The sequence below is a fragment of the Gymnodraco acuticeps genome, unplaced genomic scaffold, assembly GCF_902827175.1.
Source record: "Gymnodraco acuticeps unplaced genomic scaffold, fGymAcu1.1, whole genome shotgun sequence".
NCBI classification, from domain to species: Eukaryota; Metazoa; Chordata; class Actinopteri; order Perciformes; family Bathydraconidae; genus Gymnodraco; species Gymnodraco acuticeps.
Genome location: NW_022991954.1, coordinates 20413 through 44806, shown reverse-complemented (window position 1 = coordinate 44806; position 24394 = coordinate 20413). Strand labels below are relative to the sequence as shown.

At 41.4% G+C, this 24394-nt stretch overlaps 1 protein-coding gene across 1 annotated transcript in view; it reads right to left on the bottom strand.

Annotated features, from left to right (window-relative positions):
* Positions 1-1153: 1153 nt before the first annotated feature.
* Positions 1154-24394, bottom strand: part of LOC117535961 (semaphorin-5B-like) — a gene marked incomplete at its 5' end in the record, with an annotated part of 42787 nt that continues 19546 nt past the window's right edge. Inside the window, 4 exon segments of the mRNA XM_034200648.1 lie at positions 1154-3672; positions 14108-14313; positions 18276-18320; positions 21045-21182. Coding sequence (XP_034056539.1) covers positions 3496-3672; positions 14108-14313; positions 18276-18320; positions 21045-21182 — 566 coding nt within the window.

The window sequence follows — 24394 nt, the reverse complement described above, 5'->3', positions numbered from 1 at the left end:
CTACGGCTCTTTTTATTAGACAATAGCATGTGAGAAAGTTCCGGTAATCTGTGACACTGCAGTGTTTCCCTCTGATTCTCCTCTAAACTGAACCATCTGAGTCCTCCACCTCCACCTCCTCCTCCTCCTCCTCCTCCACCTCCTCCTCCCTCCTCTGTGTGACAGCAGCTGCTCTCTGCTCTGGTTCTCTGCAGCAGAGGGATGGTGGTGTGATGATGGAGGACAGGTCTCAGGTCTCTGGCAGCTTCAGTGATCCACGGTCTCTCAGCTGGACTCACCCTGACGACTCGGCTCCTTTTTCCCATCCGTCTCCTCTCTCCTCTCTCCTCTCTCTTCTCACACAGCACAGCAGCCATTTGTTCTGGGGATGAAGGGCCTGTCCGCAGGTAACTGAGACTTTACTGAACTGTGGTGCACTATTGCATATGCAGTTATAGGGCAGTACTTTTTTTTGCCTTCTTTGAAATGTATTGTTTTAAGCAAGTATCTCCTGAGCAGCACAATACACATTTGGTCGGACAAAAAGCTTGTCATTGTCCGATTTACAAAACAATAACAGCCAAATGGCAAACCAATCTTATGTATTCATGAAATAACAAGATAGCATTGTAGTTGCGTTGAAAAGCGCCCATTGGAAAGTTGCAATGTATTAAGAAGCTGAAGCGTCTTTTTCAGCAGTTACAGTATGCTTCTAAGAAAAATCACAAATCCATATTTCTGATTACTTTCTGTCGTTTAACATCAAAAGGGCCTTCAAGGTCAAACTGAACAAATACCATGTGAACATGATGACCTTTGTTGAGGCAATTCAATGTGTTCGGCTAATTAGACTGCTTTGAAAACACAAGTATTAAATGTAAAATGTGGATTTGTTTTATTGAACTCAGCATAGTATCATTATTTTAGGAATTGTGTCAATGTCAATTTTAATAAACATTGTTTTTAATTGTCACATACCCTTTGCAGCCTTCTAAATAACCTCTGTACTAAAAAGTTGGTTTAATTTTGTATTTTTTCTGCGTGTTGATTTGTGGAAGAAAGGTCTCACTGCAGCATCTTCAAGTCTCTTATAAGCACCTCTAATTAAAACAAAAGAAACCATAAATCTTCTCCTTTAAAGGTCTCAAACCCTCCCACACTGAGCACGCTGGTGTGTTGGCATCAAGGTTTATTATCCTTTATAATGTACAATATACAAAAATATAGGGTACCAAAAAATTCACAGTGTCTAAAAGGCAGTGATTACAGTCTACATGACAGGTCTAACAGTACACCTGGTAAGTTGCATAGAAGGGCACAGAGCCTCACATCGCAGGGGACAGAGCTCACAGAGGACCAATCAGATCACTGGCTTTCAGATAGAGCTCACAGAGGACCAATCAGATCACTCGCTTTCAGATAGAGGCTTAGTTTGGATCAAAATGACTTTTTTTAATTCAATTTGATCATCATATATGACTTTTTGCAGTCTGTAGTGTTTGTTTCTGTCCCTTATATCAGTGCTACGCAGTTCTTCTGTGTGGATTTGTGTTTTTTCTGGATATTTGAGCAGCTGTTTCAGGTCACATTTCGGAGCTCTGTCCCCAAACAAACCTCATGGTTGGTGTGTACTTAGCTGCTGCACTTTTTTTTAAAACAACTATAAGGCTTTTTTTTAAACAAACAGTGTTAGCTATACAATATACAGATACATTTACACGATCCTCTGCAGGTTTTACACTGGGCCTGCTGTCTATATACAGATAGAGCTCTCGTGCATGTACAGTAGCTGAACTGAAAAGCATCGCTGGGTTAGCATTCATCGATCATCAGGCAATAATAATAATAATAAAATATAGCTGTGAAAATGCCCTTTATAACCCAAGCTATGACTTTAAATAGTGTCAGTTCCACCTGTGATGCTTTAACTTACAATGACTAGCTTCCCATGTATGAAATATAGAAACACAGTAGAATGCCTGCGACAGTATGTGGAAACAAATGCACAAAAAAACCTCATCCTTATATATAGTCATATATGTATGAAAGCATTTACATTGTACAAAATACCCCTCTGTCCACACACACACACACACACACACACACACACACACACACACACACACACACACACACACACACACACACACACACACACACACACACACACACACACACACACACACACACACACACACACACACACACACACACACACACACACACACACACACACATCATGTTACCGTCATTCTGTGTAAAAACCATGTCAATATTTGTATTGTTTTATCGTTTATTTCACATATTGAAGATGCTTACCAAACTAATGAAAACTCAAGAAACAACAAAGGAATGTGAAATTAGAGAAACAAGAATTAATCAGCTATATCTTACTTAACAAAATATGTCCTCCTATGCTACAGCTTGTCTAAGAATAAAACAAACATTTAGAAAAAACAAAACAAGTGCCAGTCTACTAGCTTATTCTACAATCATAGAAAACCCAATCCAGTTGTTCAGCACACTGGCCATATTTGATATGACCACCGGGCTATTAAGCACTCAGTAGAATCGATGCATCCATTGGAGAATCAATTGGAGAATCAATCAATTCCCTTTTCGAAGTCTTTATTCGTGGAAAAGAAACAGAAGAAATAGAAAGAAATCTCGCCCCTGCCCTCTTGCATACAGGCACCCAAGGCATCCCAAAGCTTTATGTACACTTCCCACAATCCCCCTTGATTTGACTTTAGGTCCTTGTCCACAGAGGGCGTGTGAATCCACTGTTATTGAGGATTGTGACTCTTACAAACAACCGTCCAAAATCAACTCAGAAGTTCTTATCTCTCCGTCACGTGAAATCCCAACAATGGAGGGCGTGCGTTCGCCCCAAACAACCACGTTGATATTGATCTCTAATTAATTTCAGCATCGACTTGTTTGAGTCTTTTGTTGTTGTTCTCTCGCTCTGCATGGACATATGGATAGGTTTGTTTTCAGTAACTGCTTGTGTTGAAGAGGGACTCAAAGTTCATTACAGGCCCAGAATGTGGTTAGTAATGGAGAGGCGTACAAAAACGGTGACCCAGATCCAGGGAAATGTACGTTTTTCTCACATGTGGAATCGTGGAATTGAACTCGTCACCTGTGCTGAGGAGCAAGCCAAAACTCGTCCTAGTGGAATTTTCCACTAAATCGCCCCGTGAAGCTTTGAGCTCCTATATCCACTCAGGCCGTTACCACAACACCCCCAAAAGTGCCTTTTTTTTCTTCCGAACCCCCACACCTCCTGATGGAAAGTTCCAAAAAACGCCCTTGAGGACACAAACCCAACGATGCGGAAGAGACGATAGGAACGAAGGAAAATGGCGGTGACGAACTGAGGGAAACTGTCCGAGCTCTGAGAAACGTTACAGTTCACGTCGGTTCAGTTATATCACCGTTCGGGGTGGTGTCCGTTAGCGTGGGGGGGTGGGGGGTGGGGTGGGGGGGTTCGGAGAGATGGAGGGGCGAGTCTCAGCTGTTGTTGTTTTGGTTGTAGGTCCTACAGGGCGAGGGGGAGGAGTTTGGCTGGTAGTCGAATTTGCCGAGTGCCGTGGGATAGTAGGTGGTGGTGTAGACGTTGGTTTGTTGGAGCGGCGTCGGGAAGAAGTTAGATCTTTCATCCGGCAGCAGGTTGTTCTTGTTGAGCGTCTGGAATGACACAGTGGAGAGAAAATTAGGAATGCACTCATAGCTTGAATGAATGTTATTTTATGCCATGTTACCGACTAGTAGATACTACCTCATAGGACAACATTTGAGCTCATAGGAGTTTCTATAAAAAGAAAATATGCTGGAAGATGTTTTTTCAGTTATTAACAACCAGGTTGATATTGAAATCTAATTAATTTTATCATCAAATTGTTTGAGTCTGTTGTTGTTGTTCTCTCGCTCTGCAAGGACATATGGATAGGCTTGTTTTCAGTAACTGCTTGTGTTGAAGAGGGACTCAAAGTTCATTACAGGCCCAGCATGTGGTTAGTAATGGAGAGGCGTAAAGAAACGGTGACCCAGATCGAGAGAAATGTAAGTTTTGTTCACATGTGGAAGCGTGGAATTGAACTCATCTCCTGTGCTGAGGAGCAATCGGTCTAAAATCAAAAGCTTTAGACCGATTGCACGGAAGATGTTTTTTCAGTTATTAATAGAGGTTTTTGTGGACTCAATTAGTTGGACATAGCGGAGAAAAAAGTTTGATTTCAGAATCCCTTTATTAATCTCACAGCGGGGAAACTTACAGTGTTACAGCAAATGTGGCAAAGCAGGTAAAAAAAGAAAAAGCATTAAATAATAAATAAATAAAATCACACATTAGTAAATAAAAACAAATGAAGACAAATAAGTAAACAACCATGGCTAAAACATGAGTAGCAGCAATTTAGGTACAATTTAGTGACATAAATAACATATTAAAGTATTGTGACCATTCTAAAAATATGTACTTTTTACAATAAAGTGATCATAGCGCTGTACAATTGCAAATACTTATATCTCTAATGAATCATATGCCATATTACTGACTGTGACACAACATTTTCATCGACATAACTACACTGTGTTCGTTTGACAAATAAAGAACCTTGAACCTACTAGAAAATACTTTAAAAACATGTACTTTATTAAAACAATGACCTCATGGGACAATGAGCTCATGTGTCTTGAGTTTCTATACAAAATAAAATATGCTGGAAGATGTTTTTTCAGTTATTTTTAGAGGTCTCGAGGACTCAATTATAATCGTAAAGTTGGAATAGAATTGTTAAAATAAAGATTTTTCACAATGTGGACTGTTTTATGTATGAAGTTAAAATAATATCTGTAATTCTCCCCCGCGGGTGAATACAATACCTCCACTCACCTCGAGGTTATAGCCTGTGTGCTCTAAATGTATTCACAACCAAAGCGAACCAATTCAACCAATTTAATTGAGTTCATGTCAAGCATACTCAAGGCTCTAATATATGAGATGGCGGGAATTCACTGCAGGTCTCTTAAATAAAAACAAGACTAAAACCCACATATTATTCTAATGCAATTGCTGAGTCTTGGGTAAAAGCCGAACATAAGATGAAACACTTTCCAGGGGAAGCATTAGACTAATGTAATCCATCTGAGCAGCTCCTGGGACCGCGGCAGAAGATAACCAGGTTAGAGTCGCTGAAATACACAAACGCTGGGCATCATAAATTGGCTTGGAGGGAAGGAACCTGCAGGATAAACAGCACTGCAGCCGTGCACCGTCACATCAGCTGTTCCTCCTGTCTTTAAGGATAATGAGTTCAGGCTCTCCGCACCACGATGGCTGTCAGCGCCGCGTCAACACAAACAATAACAGCCAGAGTCAGGAGGCTCATAGGATCCGAAACAAAAGGGAGGTGTTGTTGTGCTCACATGTTCCTGTCATGTCCTTTGACACTGGCAGGTTGACAGGTACGTTAACATGAATCTACGGTGGCCGACAGATAACCTAGTTGGGTCATCATTGGGTATGTTTCAGCATGATCATCTCACTTTCAGCTGCTCTTGTTATTGATGAAACTGATCTATTAGACACTGTTTTAAATTGTAATGATTGTATGTATTACTACATGGTTTAACAGACTGTACGTGGTTTGTCCTTGTTTGTCATGCTTTGCTTTCTGTTATTTTGAAGGGGGTTTATCCTAATAAATACATTTCTAAATATAGTTAATTCAAATATACTGGCGAAACACAGTTATGAAACAGCCTCACAGTGACAGTTGGCCATCTTTATAATCCTCGAACTTCAACAAGCGCTCAGGACCCAAAAGTGTGTATCATTTTGTAGAGTCTGTATTTTCCGTTAAAGTCAACTTTATTGTCAATCTTTCAGTTTGTGACAGATCGAAATACCGTTTCCCACAATCCAGAATACAACAATACAAATATATATACAAATATGTATACAAATATGTATATCCTATATATACACAATCATCAGACACATTTATACATAGGCACACATTAAGACCTAAATAAAAGCAATATGTTTCCCTGTGCTTTGAGATTGTTGTTTAGTTTTTCGAGCGTGTAAAACCAAAGAAAATACAAATGAAACAAAAGATGATACAGACATGATACAGTACTATACAAATGAATGCAATAACAAAACGAAATATTTAATTAATAATTGAATAATCTGTAGTGTCATTGTCTGATATCAATAAACAACAAAGCTTTAGCGTCCGAAAAGGGGTCGGAAGAAGTTTACACTTATTTAATCCGACCCCTTCTCCCTTTTTTTTAATTGTTAAAAAAAATGTTTACATCTTAATATAATGTTAACATACAATATCAATGTATACTTTAACCTTGAATAATTTATATAATCATTCATATAATATATACAGGCAAGTGTGTTTATTGTTAGAAATTAAAATCAATGTTGATATGGCATAATTTGAATTAAATACACTATTTAATTTAAATCAGTTTTATTCTGAAAAACCGGAAGTTCACACTAACTATTAACTTAATACCTTTATTTTGAAAATTCTTCACTTCCGGTTAGCATTAGCATGTGGCGAAATGCTACATTTTCAAACCGTGAATCGAAGGTGAAATGACATGTGATGTTGTACACTGAGCACACTGGGTTTAGCACTCGTTTATTACCGCTGAATAACGTTTATTAGGGAATGTTTAAATAACCACAGACACCAGAATGATGTAATTTAACAACAGAAAAAGGCAGGAATTGCATTGGACCCGCCCCCCGACGACGCCGGCCAATAGAAGAAGACCTCAGATGACAACAGGAAGAGCAAGCCAAGAATTGACCTCTTCTACCTGCTGACCTGGACTCGGTCGGATGAGGAGAGCGCCTCCACTCGCACATTTCATTTTGTACACCACCGCATCTTTTGTGTAATTAAAAGCTGTTAACGTTTATAAGCTTCCCTTGACTCTTTTCAGTCTCTCCTGCCTTCAGGGTTCTAGAATACACTAACGGCCCGTCTACACTACAGGCATCGACACATGCTTTCAACGCTTCGCCCATTAATTTGAATGGGGTGACGTAGAAGATTTTTAAACTTCGCCAAACTGCATTGTGGGGAGCATGGCATGGCTTTGCAAGCATCACGAGCATCTATCAGCATCAAAAGTTGAACTGGGAAGATTCATCTTCCTATTATACACACATGCATTTCCAAACATTTGGACTACCTATGTTGCAAATGTATTATCTTTTCAATTTACACACGGCATCTATTGCACGTCTGTCCGTCCTGGGAGAGGGATCCCTCCTCTGTTGCTCTCCCTGAGGTTTCTCCCATTTTTCCCTTTAAACTGTGGGTTTTCTCTGGAAGTTTTTCCTTGTACGATGTGAGGGTCTAAGGACAGAGGGTCTAAGGACAGAGGGACTAAGGACAGAGGGTGTCGTATTGTCATACTGATATTTTGTACAAACTGTAAAGTCCACTGAGACAAATGTAACATTTGTGATATTGGGCTATATAAATAAACATTGATTGATTGATTGATTGAACTGAGGCTCGATGCTTGGCATCAGCCAATCAAATCCCGCGTATGCAAATCTGACAGTACAAGCGCTAGCCAATCAAACCGCGTGTATGCTGGGAGACACTACGCAAGTAATTTCCTTATATTCAAAAAAATGGAGGGAAAATTCTTATTATAGCGGTAGTGAATCACCCGGTGCTGTATGATCAGTCTCTGTTCATCTACCGGGATACAAACCGGAGGAGCGAGGCATGGAGGGAGGTGGCAGAGACAGTGGGTGAAACTGGTAGGTTTTCGCCTGTTTGGGGATTTTATATCCAGTTTACTTCGTTTTAACATTGCTATTGCTTTGTATGCCGGGGGCGGGTGGGAGTTTCCTGATTGGTTGTTGGTCGCGAGAAATCGCCAAGCCTCAGACACGCCCAGCTTCAAGATTTGTTGATGCCTGTAGTGTAGACGGGCCGTAACATTATGCAGCGCTTTTTGAAAACCTTTCCCTTTTTTTTCTCAAGTTGGTGGAGATGTTTCTAGAAGTGTTTGTTTTTTTATGTTCGTATAGTTTTTAAAGCTGCAGCGCCTTTGCACATGTCGGCCAACTCATAAATCATTGCCGGCACACACTTGAGTCAGATGTGTTCAGACAGAAAGAAAGCCGACAGATAACCTAGTCATTTAAAACGTACTGACGAAACAAGGCCTCACAGTGACAGTTGGCCATCTTGTATATAATCCCCAAACGTTTGTTGATCCCCGAACGTCAACAAGCGCTCAGGTCCCAACAGTGTGCATCCTTTTTGAGTGTTTTGAGCTTCTTGCATCGTTGTGTCTATGCAGCGCTTTGTGTGAACCCAGCGCATGTTTCATCAAGTTGGTGAGGATGTGTAATCATTTCTATGTCTTTTGGAACATTTGTGTTTTCATATTCGTATCGTTTCTAAAGCTGCAGCGCGTTTCTCTTCATGGAAACGTTTTGGGCCGTTGTAGCGCCTTTGCACATGTCGGCCACTTCATAAATCAATGCCGGCACACACTTAAGTCAGATGTGTTCAGACAGAAAGAAAGCAGGAGTTAACATGTAATACAAAAATGTCCAATTTGAAAAATAGCGGTGATTAATTTGTGTCAAATCACATAAACAACAGGCACATGCTCTAAAACAAGGAAACGGAGCAGTATCAGCAGGACAAAGCATCCTTGGGAGGGTCCTTGACCTTTGTATTAAATGAATTACTTTGCTGCTTCTGAGACGTGGAATATTTTTATTAGATTTGAACTTTGGAAAATATATGGCTGTTGCCCAGTCATGAGAAAAAAGTGTCTGGTGTCGGATTAGCCAAATCTAATTTACTTACATCAGTGATTCGTACTTATAGAATTATTGGAGCTTCTATGCAAACTGAGATAGTTGTGACAAATATCAAACAAACTTTGGTTCAGGTTATTAAAATGTGACCTATTTGGACACTATTATCACCAGTGTTGGGTAGGGATGGGTATCGTTAAGGTTTTAACGGTACTACTACTTTTATCGATACCGCTTATCGGTCCGGTCTTTTAACGGATACTCTTATCGGTTCTTTTGGAGAAAAAAATAAGGTAAACTAACTAAACAAATTGTGAACAAAACTAACATTGCTTTTTATTTAAATTAAATACATAATATTATTTCACATCAAAAGAAACAACGTTTTAACAAATCGTATTCAATAATCTGATGACAGAACTGTGAACAGAATAGCTGAAACTTTAACAAAATAAATAACTCAGTTTCCTCTAATCATTAACCCATGTTTGTATAATGTAGTTAACTCCGTGTTGCTGCTAGCATACATAACACCTGACGTGGAAACGTTACTCGTGGATGGGGCTACAGAGCTAATAGAAAGACAGTCGAACCCGGTACATTCCTCCGTCTGAATGTGGAGCACTTTTGATAAATGTTTAGAGAAATTGCTCGTGTTACCGCCCTTACATGCTAAACTCTTATTGCACTTTTGGCAACGAGCATCGAGACGGGTAAAGTTTAACCACACCTCGGAGCGCGTTCTCTCCGCCATCTCCTCCATGTGTGTGTGTTGCTGCATGTAGCAGCTGCGTGTGTGTAAACTGCCCCGCCCCCTCGCAAGCAGGCGGGGGGGAGAGATCTCAAATACTAAAAATAATCATGGACGCATTTTGCAGTCTTTTTGCGTAGCCTATTAGAAACAGAGTTGGCGACACTAAAACTGCAATATAATGTTTATGTAGCAATAATACACATGACATACATTTTTTAGATGTCTCCAGTACCGATAAAAAGACCGTCGGAGCTTAACGGTACCACGGTCTTTAATAATTCAGCCCCGGGGCCCGTTTAATACCGGGGCTCGGTACCCATCCCTAGTGTTGTGTGTAACGAGATTCACTGTAATCACATACACATTTTCAGTAACACAGTAATGTACAACCCAGTCTCACGGCATTTCGTGTTATAGTCACGAAATTAATTTAATCTATTGATTCGTGTTCACCAACACGATTTTCGCCTTCTTTTCGTGTCACACAGAACGATTTTAAAAGCAATGTATTTCTATTGGTAGTGTGTTTCGTGTGCACCACGTCTTTTTGTCCGGTCGGGTCTTGGAAGACCAGAAGCTGTGTGGTTCATAAAAACATGTTCTTACTCAATATCTTACCCTAAGCCTAACCCTATCCCTTTTATTTTAAATTGTATAATGTCAGAGTTTTCTTGCCGTCAGTGAGGAAAAGAAATGGCTCAGAGCCTCAGAATACTGAAATCTGTATTTTTTAAAATCTGTTTTTCCTTCTAATTTGTTATTATTTACTTTGCTTTTAAAATCGTTCTGTGTGACACGAAAAAAATGGCGAAATCGTGTTGGTGAACACGAATCAATAGATTAATTTTGTGACTATAACACGAAATGCCGTGAGACTGTGTTGTAACGCGTTACTGTTATACATTCAGTAATCACACTGCAGTTACTAACATTGCGCGAAAAAATTACTAGATTCTCCCTTTGACAGACTAGAGGGATGGTGCTGCAGTGCAGAGACATGGCTGAGTCATTAACGGCTATAACTCTCGAGGGGTGGAGGTATGCCCATTATTTAAAATGTGTCAGAAGAAAGGACAGGAATGTGACGGTAAGGTAACACAACAACATCACACCTCTCCAAGCACCTGCAGAGGCAACATGCTAACACGAAGCTAGTAGCTAAAGACCCCCGAGTGATCATGTTCTGTTTTCACCGACTGTTAGCTTGTGGTAGCCTATTTTATTAAAGAGCATAAAAGAAAGACTTGTGTTATGTCTTCCTTATTGCACTAGTAATTGTTATTTCAGTCAGACAACTCACGTGTTCTTAATATGTTTATTAGAGCAGCATATAGTTGAGTTTGGCGTCTAGGCTCGGGCCTCATCACTCCACAGATTTACAAAGAACATTGAGTGATGATTAGATAACTATCCCCCGAGCCTACAGGTGGAAGCTGGGGTGGTGGTGGGGCAGGCAAGCAGCACGTGAACGCATCAGTGGCGAACCGTCAGGGCCTTCAAGGTATTCAGAGAATACCCTGGAACACTCAGATAAAACGAACAAAAAATCGATTTAATTATATCAATAAAATGTATATAAAATGAATAAATGAGAATGGTATCCGTGTTGTTGATCTGTAATATTACAGTGTTACGTTGATTTGTTTGTCCTTCTCGGACCATGCTACGCATTTCAGTGGTGTTGTGTTAGAAAATAAAGCAACCAATCAGATCTTGTTCTGGGTCTCTGGGTAGAATATCCTTCAACCAAGGTATTCTACATCCTTGATCGAATGCCCTGGCCGTTGCACTGAATGAGAGCGTACGTTTGGACTGACAGTTTGATCAACCAATCAGATATTGATTTGAAGCCAATGGGCGTATTCTTTCAGAGTTTCCCTCGGTTCCAGGGTGCTCTAGAACCTCATTCACACCAACGGTGTTTCAGGGCCGGTTCGGAGCTGGAGCTTGAAAAGCACCGGGTTTTCCTGTTCACACCGCAGCGGAGCAGCCTCTTAGCTCCGGAATCTGGTTCGTTTCAAGCACCAAAAAATTGTCCGGCCAGAGCAAAAGCACCGCATATGTCACGCTTACGTCGAGGCGGGGGCAGGGGCGGGATCAACTCCTGAACAACAACAAAAAGCCAGCGTTTTATCCAGTTTATACACAACGATGGAGAAACTTAACAAGCAGCAGTGGTCCACTGAAGAGACCAGCTACCTACTGGGAATCTGGTCTTCCGAAGAGGTGCAGAGGAAGCTGGAGCACAATCGGCCATTGTTGTTGTTGTCGGTGTCAGCTGTGAGGGGTTTCCCCGCGGTCTGGCTTTATGAAGCAGGCAAGCCAACGGTTACGCAATGACGCAGCACCAGTCGGACTCTGGGCAGTGTGAAAAGAGCTGGAGCTAAACCTGAAAAGCTCTAGCACGGAGCTTATAGAAGGCCCGCTAGTTAACTGGCTCGAGACAGAGGATCTAGAATGCGACGAAGTAATTCATGCCGTTTTATTGTTTTTGACGTTGAAATGACAAGTGCAACAGGTGAAGATGAAGTTGTTGCGGAATTGTTGTGAGTACCCTTTTCAAGATTACAATTCAGTGAAAAGACGGACATTATAATGCCGCGGAGGGGGGGGGGGGGGGGGTGTGTCTACAGAAGGTCCAGTTGTGATAGACACGGTTCGCCACTGGAACGCATCAGCAATGTGACAGAGCCGCAGCATTAGAGCATTAGCGAGGCAGAGGCAAGAAGACCTGGCAGCTTAAATAGAGCGGCAAGTTAAGGAGATTGTGTTTGTTGGTTGTAAGAGAGACGCGTCACGTGTTAATGTATCATTGGTGCTCGAGTTGACTGCCTGAACTAGCTCGCAGGCTTCACCCCATATGTGTGCACATGTAGGCCTAAGTTAGAAGTTTTGGCTATAGGCTGTTGCTGAGTAACACAAAAGTAATAATGTAACGACTTTATGCAGAGAGTAAAGAAGTAAAGTAATATATTACTTTTTGTTTTAAAGAAATGAGTAACGACCCCATCACTGATTATCACACACACAACCAATCAAACAAGAGCAAACAATGAAAGTTGTGGAGAGGCCGAAAAACTGCACTTAAAGTCTATAAGCCTCTGGGAAACATAGTTTCTTGACTTTCTGTAAATGTGAATGCACAGCAGAGCGATAGCAATGGGAGGTCGAGGCCTTACTAATGCGTCGGAAAGCTAATGGGGCCCATTAATAAGGATTTGGTTTACGGCTTGAAGCCTATAGGTTCTGTGTGAGAGCAAGGAGGAATAAAGATGAACGGTAATTCATCTTCTGCGGTTAGCGCTCCATTGAGATAAATGCCTGAATAAAGACTCTAAATAAAACATGAATCACATCGCCCTTGAATCTTCAGCGTTAACATTGTGTGTGTGTGTGTGTGAGCAACATCCATTTGTGTTGTTTTTTTCTACATGTATTCTTTTGACATGTAGATAGACTTTTTGCAGTACTTTGTATTTTATTACATATGTTGCATTGTTGGAGCTCAGGTCAGAAGAATTTCATTGCCATTTCTACACTGTAGCTTTGAGCACATGACAATAAAACCTTTGAATTTAAATTGATTGAATTGATAAATCTATCGATTAGATTTATGATTAGAAAATGATAAAAGTAGGGCAGACATGTGGAGATTATCCGGCTGAACAAAACGTGCATTTATCAAACAGGCGGCAGACAGCCTATCCGTGAGAGAGTGCGCTTAAGACCTTCCTTTTTGATAAAGCTTATAGTTAGGGCTGATTAGATTCAGCCCCTAGTTTTGCTGCTATAGGCTTAGACTGTCGGGGGACACCTTACTTCTTCCTTCTCTCTGTCTGTACCTGTGTACTCTCATGTTCCGATTAACCCAGCTTCCCCAAATATCTTTTTGGTGTCTATCTACGCCGGGATCCTGAGTCCTGATCTGAGTCCTGGACTTCGAGTCGTGGCTGAACCTGTCTCTGAGGTCCTGCCTGACTCTCACCATACTACTTCCCCACAGGATTGTTGACATCCTCGTGGATTCATCTCCTTATTATACACACATGCATTTCTAAACATTTGTCTACCTATGTTGTAAATGTATTATCTTTTCGACATCTATTGCACGTCTGTCCGTCCTGGGAGAGGGATCCCTCCTCTGTTGCTCTCCCTGAGGTTTCTCCCATGTTCCCTTTAAACTGTGGGTTTTCTCTGGAAGTTTTTCCTTGTACGATGTGAGGGTCTAAGGACAGAGGGTCTGAGGACAGAGGGTCTGAGGACAGAGGGTGTCGTATTGTCATACTGATATTCTGTACAAACTGTGAAGTCCACTGAGACAAATGTAACATTTGTGATATTGGGCTATATAAATAAACATTGATTGATTGATTGAGGTTCGTTTTCCACAGATCTTATTTTTTACAATATCCCTAAACCCTATGGTGAAATCGCATTGCTTTTTCGTCGAGGGAACCCTTGCGCAGCTTACTTCCAGGTCGGCCTACACAAATAAGTCATCCCTGCATCACCCTGCAGAATTGAAATGTTAGATTTTCTTATACCTTGAACTCCATGGGTGTGTACTTCTCGTTCTTTGGCGTGGTGTTGCCCTTGTAGTTGAGGTGGTTGGGGGTGGTGGGGTGGATGACGGCTGACTCCTGCGAAGGCTTATGGAAGCGCTGACAGTAGACATAGATCAGGAAGGACAGAAGCCCCGCCCCCAGGAAACAGGAAACTCCAGTGGCGATCAGGTGGATAGAGGTGAACGCTGGGAGAAGAAGAAGACACGTGGAGTGTTAAGATATGTTATCACATCCTGGTGCGAAAACGTTCATCCCACATTACTGGCTTTATGTCATACATCCAATACAATGTAAATGCTGAATTAGGTTAAAGAGGCCATTTGACCCTTTTCTGGGTTTTCTCTGTAGTGTGTTCTATACGTTTTAGTGCATGTAAATAGTCTACAAAGGCTAAAATCCCTGTGTTTCTATTCCACACACTTCCCCCCCCCCCCCCACCCTGCCTGAAACACCTCCATTGGACTCCTTTGTTTACTTCCACAACATTACATCACATTACATGTTAGATGCTTTTACATGCTCAATACTGTGGGCAATCCCCACAGGAGCAATTTGGGGTGAAGTGTCTCAGGGACACAACGACATGCTGACTGCAGTGGGGTTTGAACCTGTGACCCCCTGACCCAACACCAACGCACAACCCACTGCACCACACGCCTCCCCACAACAAAGTGACATCACTATTATGTCCTGTTACAACCCGGCTCGTGGGTAAGTAACACCCGCGCTTCTATTGGCTAGCGCTCCAACACATTGTACGTGATAGGCTAAGGGGCGGGACATCTCTAAGCGGTTGACCAATCACAACAGAGCCGGCCAGCTAACCAATCAGAGCAGACTGGGCTCTGGTTTCAGACAGAGGGTGAAAAGAGGTGCTGCAGCACAGGCAGTATGAGAACAATAAAGAGCTTTTTGAACATTAAAGCATGGAGACATGTAGAGACACTACATACTGATATACACCTGAACATCAGCAGGAGAGGACTCTTTAAAGTAGAGACACTACATACTGATATACACCTGAACATCAGCAGGAGAGGACTCTTTAAAGTAGAGACACTACATACTGATATACACCTGAACATCAGCAGGAGAGGACTCTTTAAAGTAGAGACACTACATACTGATACACACCTGAACATCAGCAGGAGAGGACTCTTTAAAGTAGAGACACTACATACTGATATACACCTGAACATCAGCAGGAGAGGACTCTTTAAAGTAGAGACACTACATACTGATATACACCTGAACATCAGCAGGAGAGGACTCTTTAAAGTAGAGACACTACATACTGATATACACCTGAACATCAGCAGGAGAGGACTCTTTAAAGTAGAGACACTACATACTGATATACACCTGAACATCAGTAGGAGAGGACTCTTTAAAGTAGAGACAATACATACTGATATACACCTGACATCAGCAGGAGAGGACTCTTTAAAGTAGAGACACTACATACTGATATACACCTGAACATCAGCAGGAGAGGACTCTTTAAAGTAGAGACACTACATACTGATATACACCTGAACATCAGCAGGAGAGGACTCTTTAAAGTAGAGACACTACATACTGATATACACCTGAACATCATCAGGAGAGAACTCTTTAAAGTAGAGACACTACATACTGATATACACCTGAACATCAGCAGGAGAGAACTCTTTAAAGTAGAGACACTACATACTGATATACACCTGGACATCAGCAGGAGAGGACTCTTTAAAGTAGAGACACTACATACTGATATACACCTGAACATCAGCAGGAGAGGACTCTTTAAAGTAGAGACACTACATACTGATATACACCTGAACATCAGCAGGAGAGGACTCTTTAAAGTAGAGACACTACATACTGATATACACCTGAACATCAGCAGGAGAGGACTCTTTAAAGTAGAGATACTACATACTGATATACACCTGAACATCAGCAGGAGAGGACTCTTTAAAGTAGAGACACTACATACTGATATACACCTGAACATCAGCTGGAGAGGACTCTTTAAAGTAGAGACACTACATACTGATATACACCTGAACATCAGCAGGAGAGGACTCTTTAAAGTAGAGACACTACATACTGATATACACCTGAACATCAGCAGGAGAGGACTCTTTAAAGTAATGACACTACATACTGATATACAGCTGAACATCAGCAGGAGAGGAGTCTTTAAAGTAGAGACACTACATACTGATATACACCTGAACATCAGCAGGAGAGGACTCTTTAAAGTAATGACACTACATACTGATATACAGCTGAACATCAGCAGGAGAGGACTCTTTAAAGTAATGACACTACATACTGATATACAGCTGAACATCAGCAGGAGAGGACTCTTTAAAGTAGAGACACTACATACTGATATACACCTGAACATCAGCAGGAGAGGACTCTTTAAAGTAATGACACTACATACTGATATACAGCTGAACATCAGCAGGAAAGGACTCTTTAAAGTAGAGACACTACATACTGATATACACCTGAACATCAGCTGGAGAGGACTCTTTAAAGTAGAGACACTACATACTGATATACACCTGAACATCAGCAGGAGAGGACTCTTTAAAGTAGAGACACTACATACTGATATACACCTGAACATCAGCAGGAGAGGACTCTTTAAAGTAATGACACTACATACTGATATACAGCTGAACATCAGCAGGAGAGGAGTCTTTAAAGTAGAGACACTACATACTGATATACACCTGAACATCAGCAGGAGAGGACTCTTTAAAGTAATGACACTACATACTGATATACACCTGAACATCAGCAGGAGAGGAGTCTTTAAAGTAGAGACACTACATACTGATATACACCTGAACATCAGCAGGAGAGGACTCTTTAAAGTAATGACACTACATACTGATATACAGCTGAACATCAGCAGGAAAGGACTCTTTAAAGTAGAGACACTACATACTGATATACACCTGAACATCAGCTGGAGAGGACTCTTTAAAGTAGAGACACTACATACTGATATACACCTGAACATCAGCAGGAGAGGACTCTTTAAAGTAGAGACACTACACACTGATATACACCTGAACATCAGCAGGAGAGGACTCTTTAAAGTAGAGACACTACATACTGATATACACCTGGACATCAGCAGGAGAGGACTCTTTAAAGTAGAGACACTACATACTGATATACACCTGAACATCAGCAGGAGAGGACTCTTTAAAGTAGAGACACTACATACTGATATACACCTGAACATCAGCAGGAGAGGACTCTTTAAAGTAGAGACACTACATACTGATATACACCTGAACTTCAGCAGGAGAGGACTCTTTAAAGTAGAGACACTACATACTGATATACACCTGAACATCAGCAGGAGAGGACTCTTTAAAGTAATGACACTACATACTGATATACACCTGAACATCAGCAGGAGAGGAGTCTTTAAAGTAGAGACACTACATACTGATATACACCTGAACATCAGCAGGAGAGGACTCTTTAAAGTAATGACACTACATACTGATATACAGCTGAACATCAGCAGGAAAGGACTCTTTAAAGTAGAGACACTACATACTGATATACACCTGAACATCAGCTGGAGAGGACTCTTTAAAGTAGAGACACTACATACTGATATACACCTGAACATCAGCTGGAGAGGACTCTTTAAAGTAGAGACACTACATACTGATATACACCTGGAAATGATGAGAATAGAGCCCCTTTAAGACACATTTTAAACAGGCAGAGCAAAGGCTCCTAACGTAGGGGTGTTGGTGGGGAAATCAATCTATTTAAGAATCTCAATTCCTATATTTTCAACTTTGACTGACAGAGAATACTGAGGCTTTACTCAGGATTGTACTTTTGGCTTTGTACTTCCTGTCGGTCATTTTGGTTTCATACAGGGTTGTGAAAATAATCTTTAGTTTGCACATGAGTCTCAAAACGTTTTTTAAAAGATGTGGCCCGTCCTGGTGACACTGTAGTGTACATACCTTTGTTCTTGCTCCTCTGACAGACAGAGAAACACATGAACATGCACATGTAATGCATGAACACACACATCATGGTCAGACACCTGAGGACACATACAGGGAAAACGTAGACATGCACAACAACGTGAGGCAGCTGTTCATCCACTCACCTCCACAGTGTTGGTCCTTATCAAAACCAGATGCAGGGAGAATGACTGCAGAGAAGAGGAACACAGGGTCAGACACAAACATGCACACACACATGCACACACACACTCTCTGCAGACACAAACATCGAGGGGAGTTGACACATGCAGAAACAAAAACAGAGAATGAGAAGTGGTGTTAAAAATGTTGCGCAAACTGTCCATTGAGAGTTTTTTGGATCAGTGTATCGTGGGCCATTTCGTCAGATTGAACCTCTCTACATGCTGTTAAAGAGCCATCAGTTACAGCTACGACACAATCATTTAAAGCTACAAATGCTCCTGCCCCTACAAATCCTCAAAGGGAGTGGGCAGGGTTAATGTGTGTGTGTGTGTGTGGTTTTAATTGCAGTGCCACATCTCCTGATAATTTTTTTTGGCCTAATTCGTCAGTTTCCTCACTGCCGCCTCCCCTCTGCGTGTGACCTTAACAAATCCATCTAGCGCCTCATTGAAATTTGCAATAAAATTAGATGTGATTTGGTGTTGTGACAACCCATTAATATTAATCGCCTTCATGTGGACTCATTAGGGATTCACGGCGTGGAGAGGCCTCTGCTGGCAGGCCATGAAAGATCATCTCATGAGAAACTTTCTGAGATAGATAACTCGCTGATTCACATGGTCCTATTACCACTAATTAACAGCAGCAGATTACTTTAGAGCACAAGGAGAACGGTGGCTACGCGCACACACACACACACACACACACACACACACACACACACACACCATTTGTGATGGGTGAGGATGATGACTGATGGCGCTGATGCTGTGTACATATTTGACGATGAAAGACAGACAAATAGTGTCCTAAAATCACAACCTGTTGCTTTTGAATGAAGCAGCCAATTAAGAGAAAGGGGGACTAAAGCATTTTGGGCTAAACTTGAAGTCCCCCCCAAAGATGTGAGCGAACAGTGTGTGGGAAAACTTTGTCACCCCTTAAAATGGATAAAATACCAGTAGAAATATTGAGTTTGTATGTCAGCTTCTTGTCTTAGCATCATAGTAAAAGGTAGTGTTTAGATCATTGGCCAGAAAATGTTAATTGAAAATAATAGGTATTTTATTTGCCAGTTGCTTACGTTTTCCTACATTTCTGAGCCGTTGTAATATTTACGTTTTATTATGGATAACACAAACTATGTAACCATTATTAAAAGACCAAAACACTAGAACAGAAAGCACGTCAAGTACTCTCCGTGTGAAGAGGTGCACTCTTTTACACAATTATATTTGTAAAGGCTTCATACTATTTTCTCCTGATAAAGGTTCCCAAAACAAGTGGAGAGCATGCAGTCTATTTTTGGATGTTCAACAGGTTGCTTCCTCCACACTCTAACGAGAGGATGTTGCCCTCGAGGAACCTTAGAGAGCTCAGACAGTTTTGTAGGAGGCTGCACCGGTCAGAGATGGCAGAAGTACCCACATGCTTTACTCAAGTAGAAGTACAGATACTCGTGTTTAAAAATACTCTGGTGAAAGTAGAAGTACTGACTAAACTTCTTTACTCAAGTAAAAATAAAGAGGCTTTGAAATGTACTTCAGTAAAAAGTACCCATAACTAGCAGCTGTTTTAAAGAGTACCTGACCTCCCTTTATATCAATAGAACAATAATGTCATTGTTAGCTAATGAATGTTTCCATGCTGAACAACGGCAACATGACAACGTTTCCATTGGTCCCTCTTCTTTAGAGAAGACCAGGAAATGATGGATACACGGATCGTGTTCAAATCAATAGGCACGCAATGACTCTAAAGAATAATGATCACGCATCAAACACACATTCAGACTAAAGGAACCAGCTGTTTGGAAAATGAGAGAAGTAGAAAGTACAGGTATTTGTGTTCAACATGTGAGAAGTAGAAAGTACAGGTATTTGAGTTCAACATGTAAGAAGTAGAAAGTACAGGTGTTTGTGTTCAACATGTAAGAAGTAGAAAGTACAGGTATTTGAGTTCAAAATGTAAGAAGTAGAAAGTACAGGTATTTGTGTTCAACATGTGAGAAGTAGAAAGTACAGGTATTTGTGCTCAACATGTAAGAAGTAGAAAGTACAGGTATTTGAGTTCAACATGTAAGAAGTAGAAAGTACAGGTATTTGTGCTCAACATGTAAGAAGTAGAAAGTATTTGTGTTCAACATGTAAGAAGTAGAAAGTACAGGTATTTGAGTTCAACATGTAAGAAGTAGAAAGTACAGGTATTTGTGTTCAACATGTAAGAAGTAGAAAGTACAGGTATTTGGGTTCAACATGTAAGAAGTAGAAAGTACAGGTATTTGGGTTCAACATGTAAGAAGTAGAAAGTACAGGTATTTGTGTTCAACATGTGAGAAGTAGAAAGTACAGGTATTTGTGTTCAAAATGTAAGAAGTAGAAAGTACAGGTATTTGAGTTCAACATGTGAGAAGTAGAAAGTACAGGTATTTGTGTTCAACATGTAAGAAGTAGAAAGTACAGGTGTTTGTGTTCAACATGTAAGAAGTAGAAAGTACAGGTATTTGAGTTCAACATGTGAGAAGTAGAAAGTACAGGTATTTGTGTTCAACATGTAAGAAGTAGAAAGTACAGGTATTTGTGTTCAACATGTAAGAAGCAAAAGTAAAAAGTCGTCAGAAAAATATGTAGTGGAGTAAAGTACTGATACCAGAAACATGTACTTAAGTACAGTAACGAAGTATTTGTACTCCACTACTTCCCACCTCTGTGTGAATCTGTCTGTCTCACCGGGTATTTCGTTGCAGTCTCTTCTCTGAGTGCTGTTCCCCAAACAGGGCGAGCTTCCCTGAGCTCCACACACCCGACTCCTCATCTGCAGGCCCGAGTCATCGCAGGCGGACCACAGCGACCAGGCCATCCAGCCACCTGAACACAGAGACAAGGGATCAATACTACCGTAGACATTTAAGTGCTATTTAATCATAGATTTCATTTCATTTGTATTTGTTCCGTTCATGGTATGTACAACTTAATGTATAACAATTATTTAAAAAACATGTCTCTATACCCGAAAAGGAGCAGGGAGAAATAGAAATAGATGGTCTGTCCTTTATATTTTCGTATTCACAGCCAATCATAACTACGGAAGAGGATTAGGGCCATATTAATTATTTTTTTGGGAGGATTTGAAAAAATGTTTTAAAGTCAGAATTATAATATAGCTATAAAAAATATAAAATATATAATAAATATATATATAAAAATATAAATGTTTTGTTCTGAGAATTCTGACTTTTTTCTCAGAACAAAAAAATTATATTTGTTTTTTATAAAAACAATTCTGACTTTAATCTAAGAATTCTGAGATTAAAATCAGAATTCTGACTTTTTTCTCAGAACAAAAAAAATACCCTCTTCCGTACACAACAGTATCGTAGGAAAATAAGAGAAACACAAAAACGTACAAAAAAACGTAGTTCCCACCAACATGTTTGTGTTTTATTGATCCCTCTTTGTCTTATTCTTTAATGTTGTGAGTGTTACATCGGATCCATGACGCGGCCACCCAAGCTGTCGGCACCCACCGCCACCTCCGACCTTCCCCAGCCAAACAAACAGCCCCAAAACACACCAGAGAGTGTGTGTGATGTAAACAGGATTGGAGAGAGTCACCCCTCAGAGAGCTTGTTTAGTGCATAGTGGAGATGTTTGTCTCCTGAGCCAAGCTTTAGAGCCGTTTCCCCGCAGCAGCCGACCGAGCAGTAAACAAAGGCTTCTCTCCAAGAGGAAATTCCCAACAAACATCTCCCTTTGAACCATGCACTCACTGCACCCTCTGTTTTAGAAAGCACCCAAAGTGGAGGGCTACTGCAGTGAAAGGCTGATGGAAAAAGATGGTTTGTTATTCAGGGAGATCCCGAGTGAGCAGCTTTTTGGCTGAGAGTGGCTGAGGACCGGCCTCTTTTACCTTTCCTATCAGTCAGCTGCTCACCGTCAGGCTGCTCACCGTCAGGCTGCTTCCTCTGCACCATCTGCTCCCTCCTCAACACACAGCCATCTACGCACACACACACACACACACACACACACACACACACACACACACACACACACACACACACACACACACACACACACACACACACACACACACACACACACACACACACACACACACACACACACACACACACACACACACACACACACACACACACACACACACACACACACACACACACACACACACACACACACACACACACACACACACACACACACACACACACACACACACACACACACACACACACACACACACAACACACCAATACACCAATACAGCCCACTTTAATTGCTTCATTTATTCCCATTTATTCGCGTCACCGGGACGACCTGCGTGATGGTACTGTTGAGTCTGGAGGAACCTGAGGCTCCTCGTTAGTATTCTGTCCTTCCCGCTGTCCTCCATTACTGCTGGAAACTTTAATCAAATGACCTGCGACAGAGGCTTCAAATATGCCCGTGACTGACAGCCAGCTTGTCTTTAATTACACATGCAGAGGGGGTGGTGGCACTAGCAGGACCCCGATAGATGACTGATGCTGTGCCTGTCAATAAACTAATGGACGAGGAGACGAATCGGGGCTGGAGTGATTGTTAGCCGACTGTCATAGAGAAAGAAGCCTCAATGGGTCCTATTAAACACAGAGGAATTAACCTGATAAAGGCCACAACAAAAAAGCCATTAGACTTTTTAACTGTAAGCCAGGCTGAGTTTAAAATGTTCTTTTCCAGTTGAATGACAGTCAGGCTGATTCAAAATGAAAATCAGCTTAGCAAGGACGAAACAAATATTACATCCAAGCTAAAAAACATCCTGTAAAACACATCACTTGCGGACAAATATGCAATCACCCTCTGACAATGATTATCTGTCGAGGCCATTTTTGTTTCCCAGAAGATTGAACCCATAAATAGGTGAACATCACATTTTGGTGACAACGCGTTGAAGGCTGTTTGATATTAAAGCTCAGAATCCGAGTCGGGCTGAATCCTTATAAGTTTTGATGCTGGATTTTCTTTTTCCTTCTCCTTGTGGATTAACAGGCGGATCTCTCATGAATATTTCAGTGTCCTTGCAGGAGCAGAATGGGACGGGAAGGGGGACACGGGGCGTTGTTATACATCTCACATCTCATCATCGTGGTGCGGGGAGGCAAGGGTGAGTGAAAAGAAAACCGTTGGCATTGGGAATTAGTTTTCCAAATTAGTTTTTGTGTCTTCTTGTGTTATTAAAGATGTGATAAAACTATTAAAGAATCAGTTTGTACCTAAAAATCCATTTTTCTCACTTACCTAAAGTGGAATCTTGATAGTTTTCCTTTTAATTATCCAGGTTTTAAGACGTTTACCCTTGAGATTGTTTGTGTCCTCCTCAACAGAGGCAAAATAAATTACATTTGTGGTTTCTCGCAGCATTAAAAAGTTTAAATGTTAGAAAAACAGCAACGTTTTTTTCCTAAAGTCTCTTTTCCACAGATAACTCAGAAGTTAACAATAAACAAAACTTTAGTAATTGTTGTGTGATATTTCTTTGCCTATAAACAGTATAAAAATGTGCCCTCTGGTCAGTGGTGGACTGGCCATCGGGACGTTCGGTCACTAGAACCCCCCCCCTGTTGACAATCAACTAGCGGTATTTACTTGCAGTACCGAGGTGGGCCAGTCGGATAAGTCACTAGCACCCCCCCGCTGTTGACAATCAACTAGCGGTATTTACTTGCGGTACCGAGGTGGGCCGGTCGGATAAGTCACTAGCACCCCCCCGCTGTTGACAATCAACTAGCGGTATTTACTTGCGGTACCGAGGTGGGCCGGTCGGATAAGTCACTAGCACCCCCCCCCCCTGTTGACAATCAACTAGCGGTATTTACTTGCGGTACGGAGGTAGGCCGGTCGGATAAGTCACTAGCACCCCCCCGCTGTTGACAATCAACTAGCGGTATTTACTTGCGGTACCGAGGTGGGCCGGTTGGATAAGTCACTAGCACCCCCCCCCCTGTTGACAATCAACTAGCGGTATTTACTTGCGGTACCGAGGTGGGCCGGTCGGATAAGTCACTAGCACCCCCCCC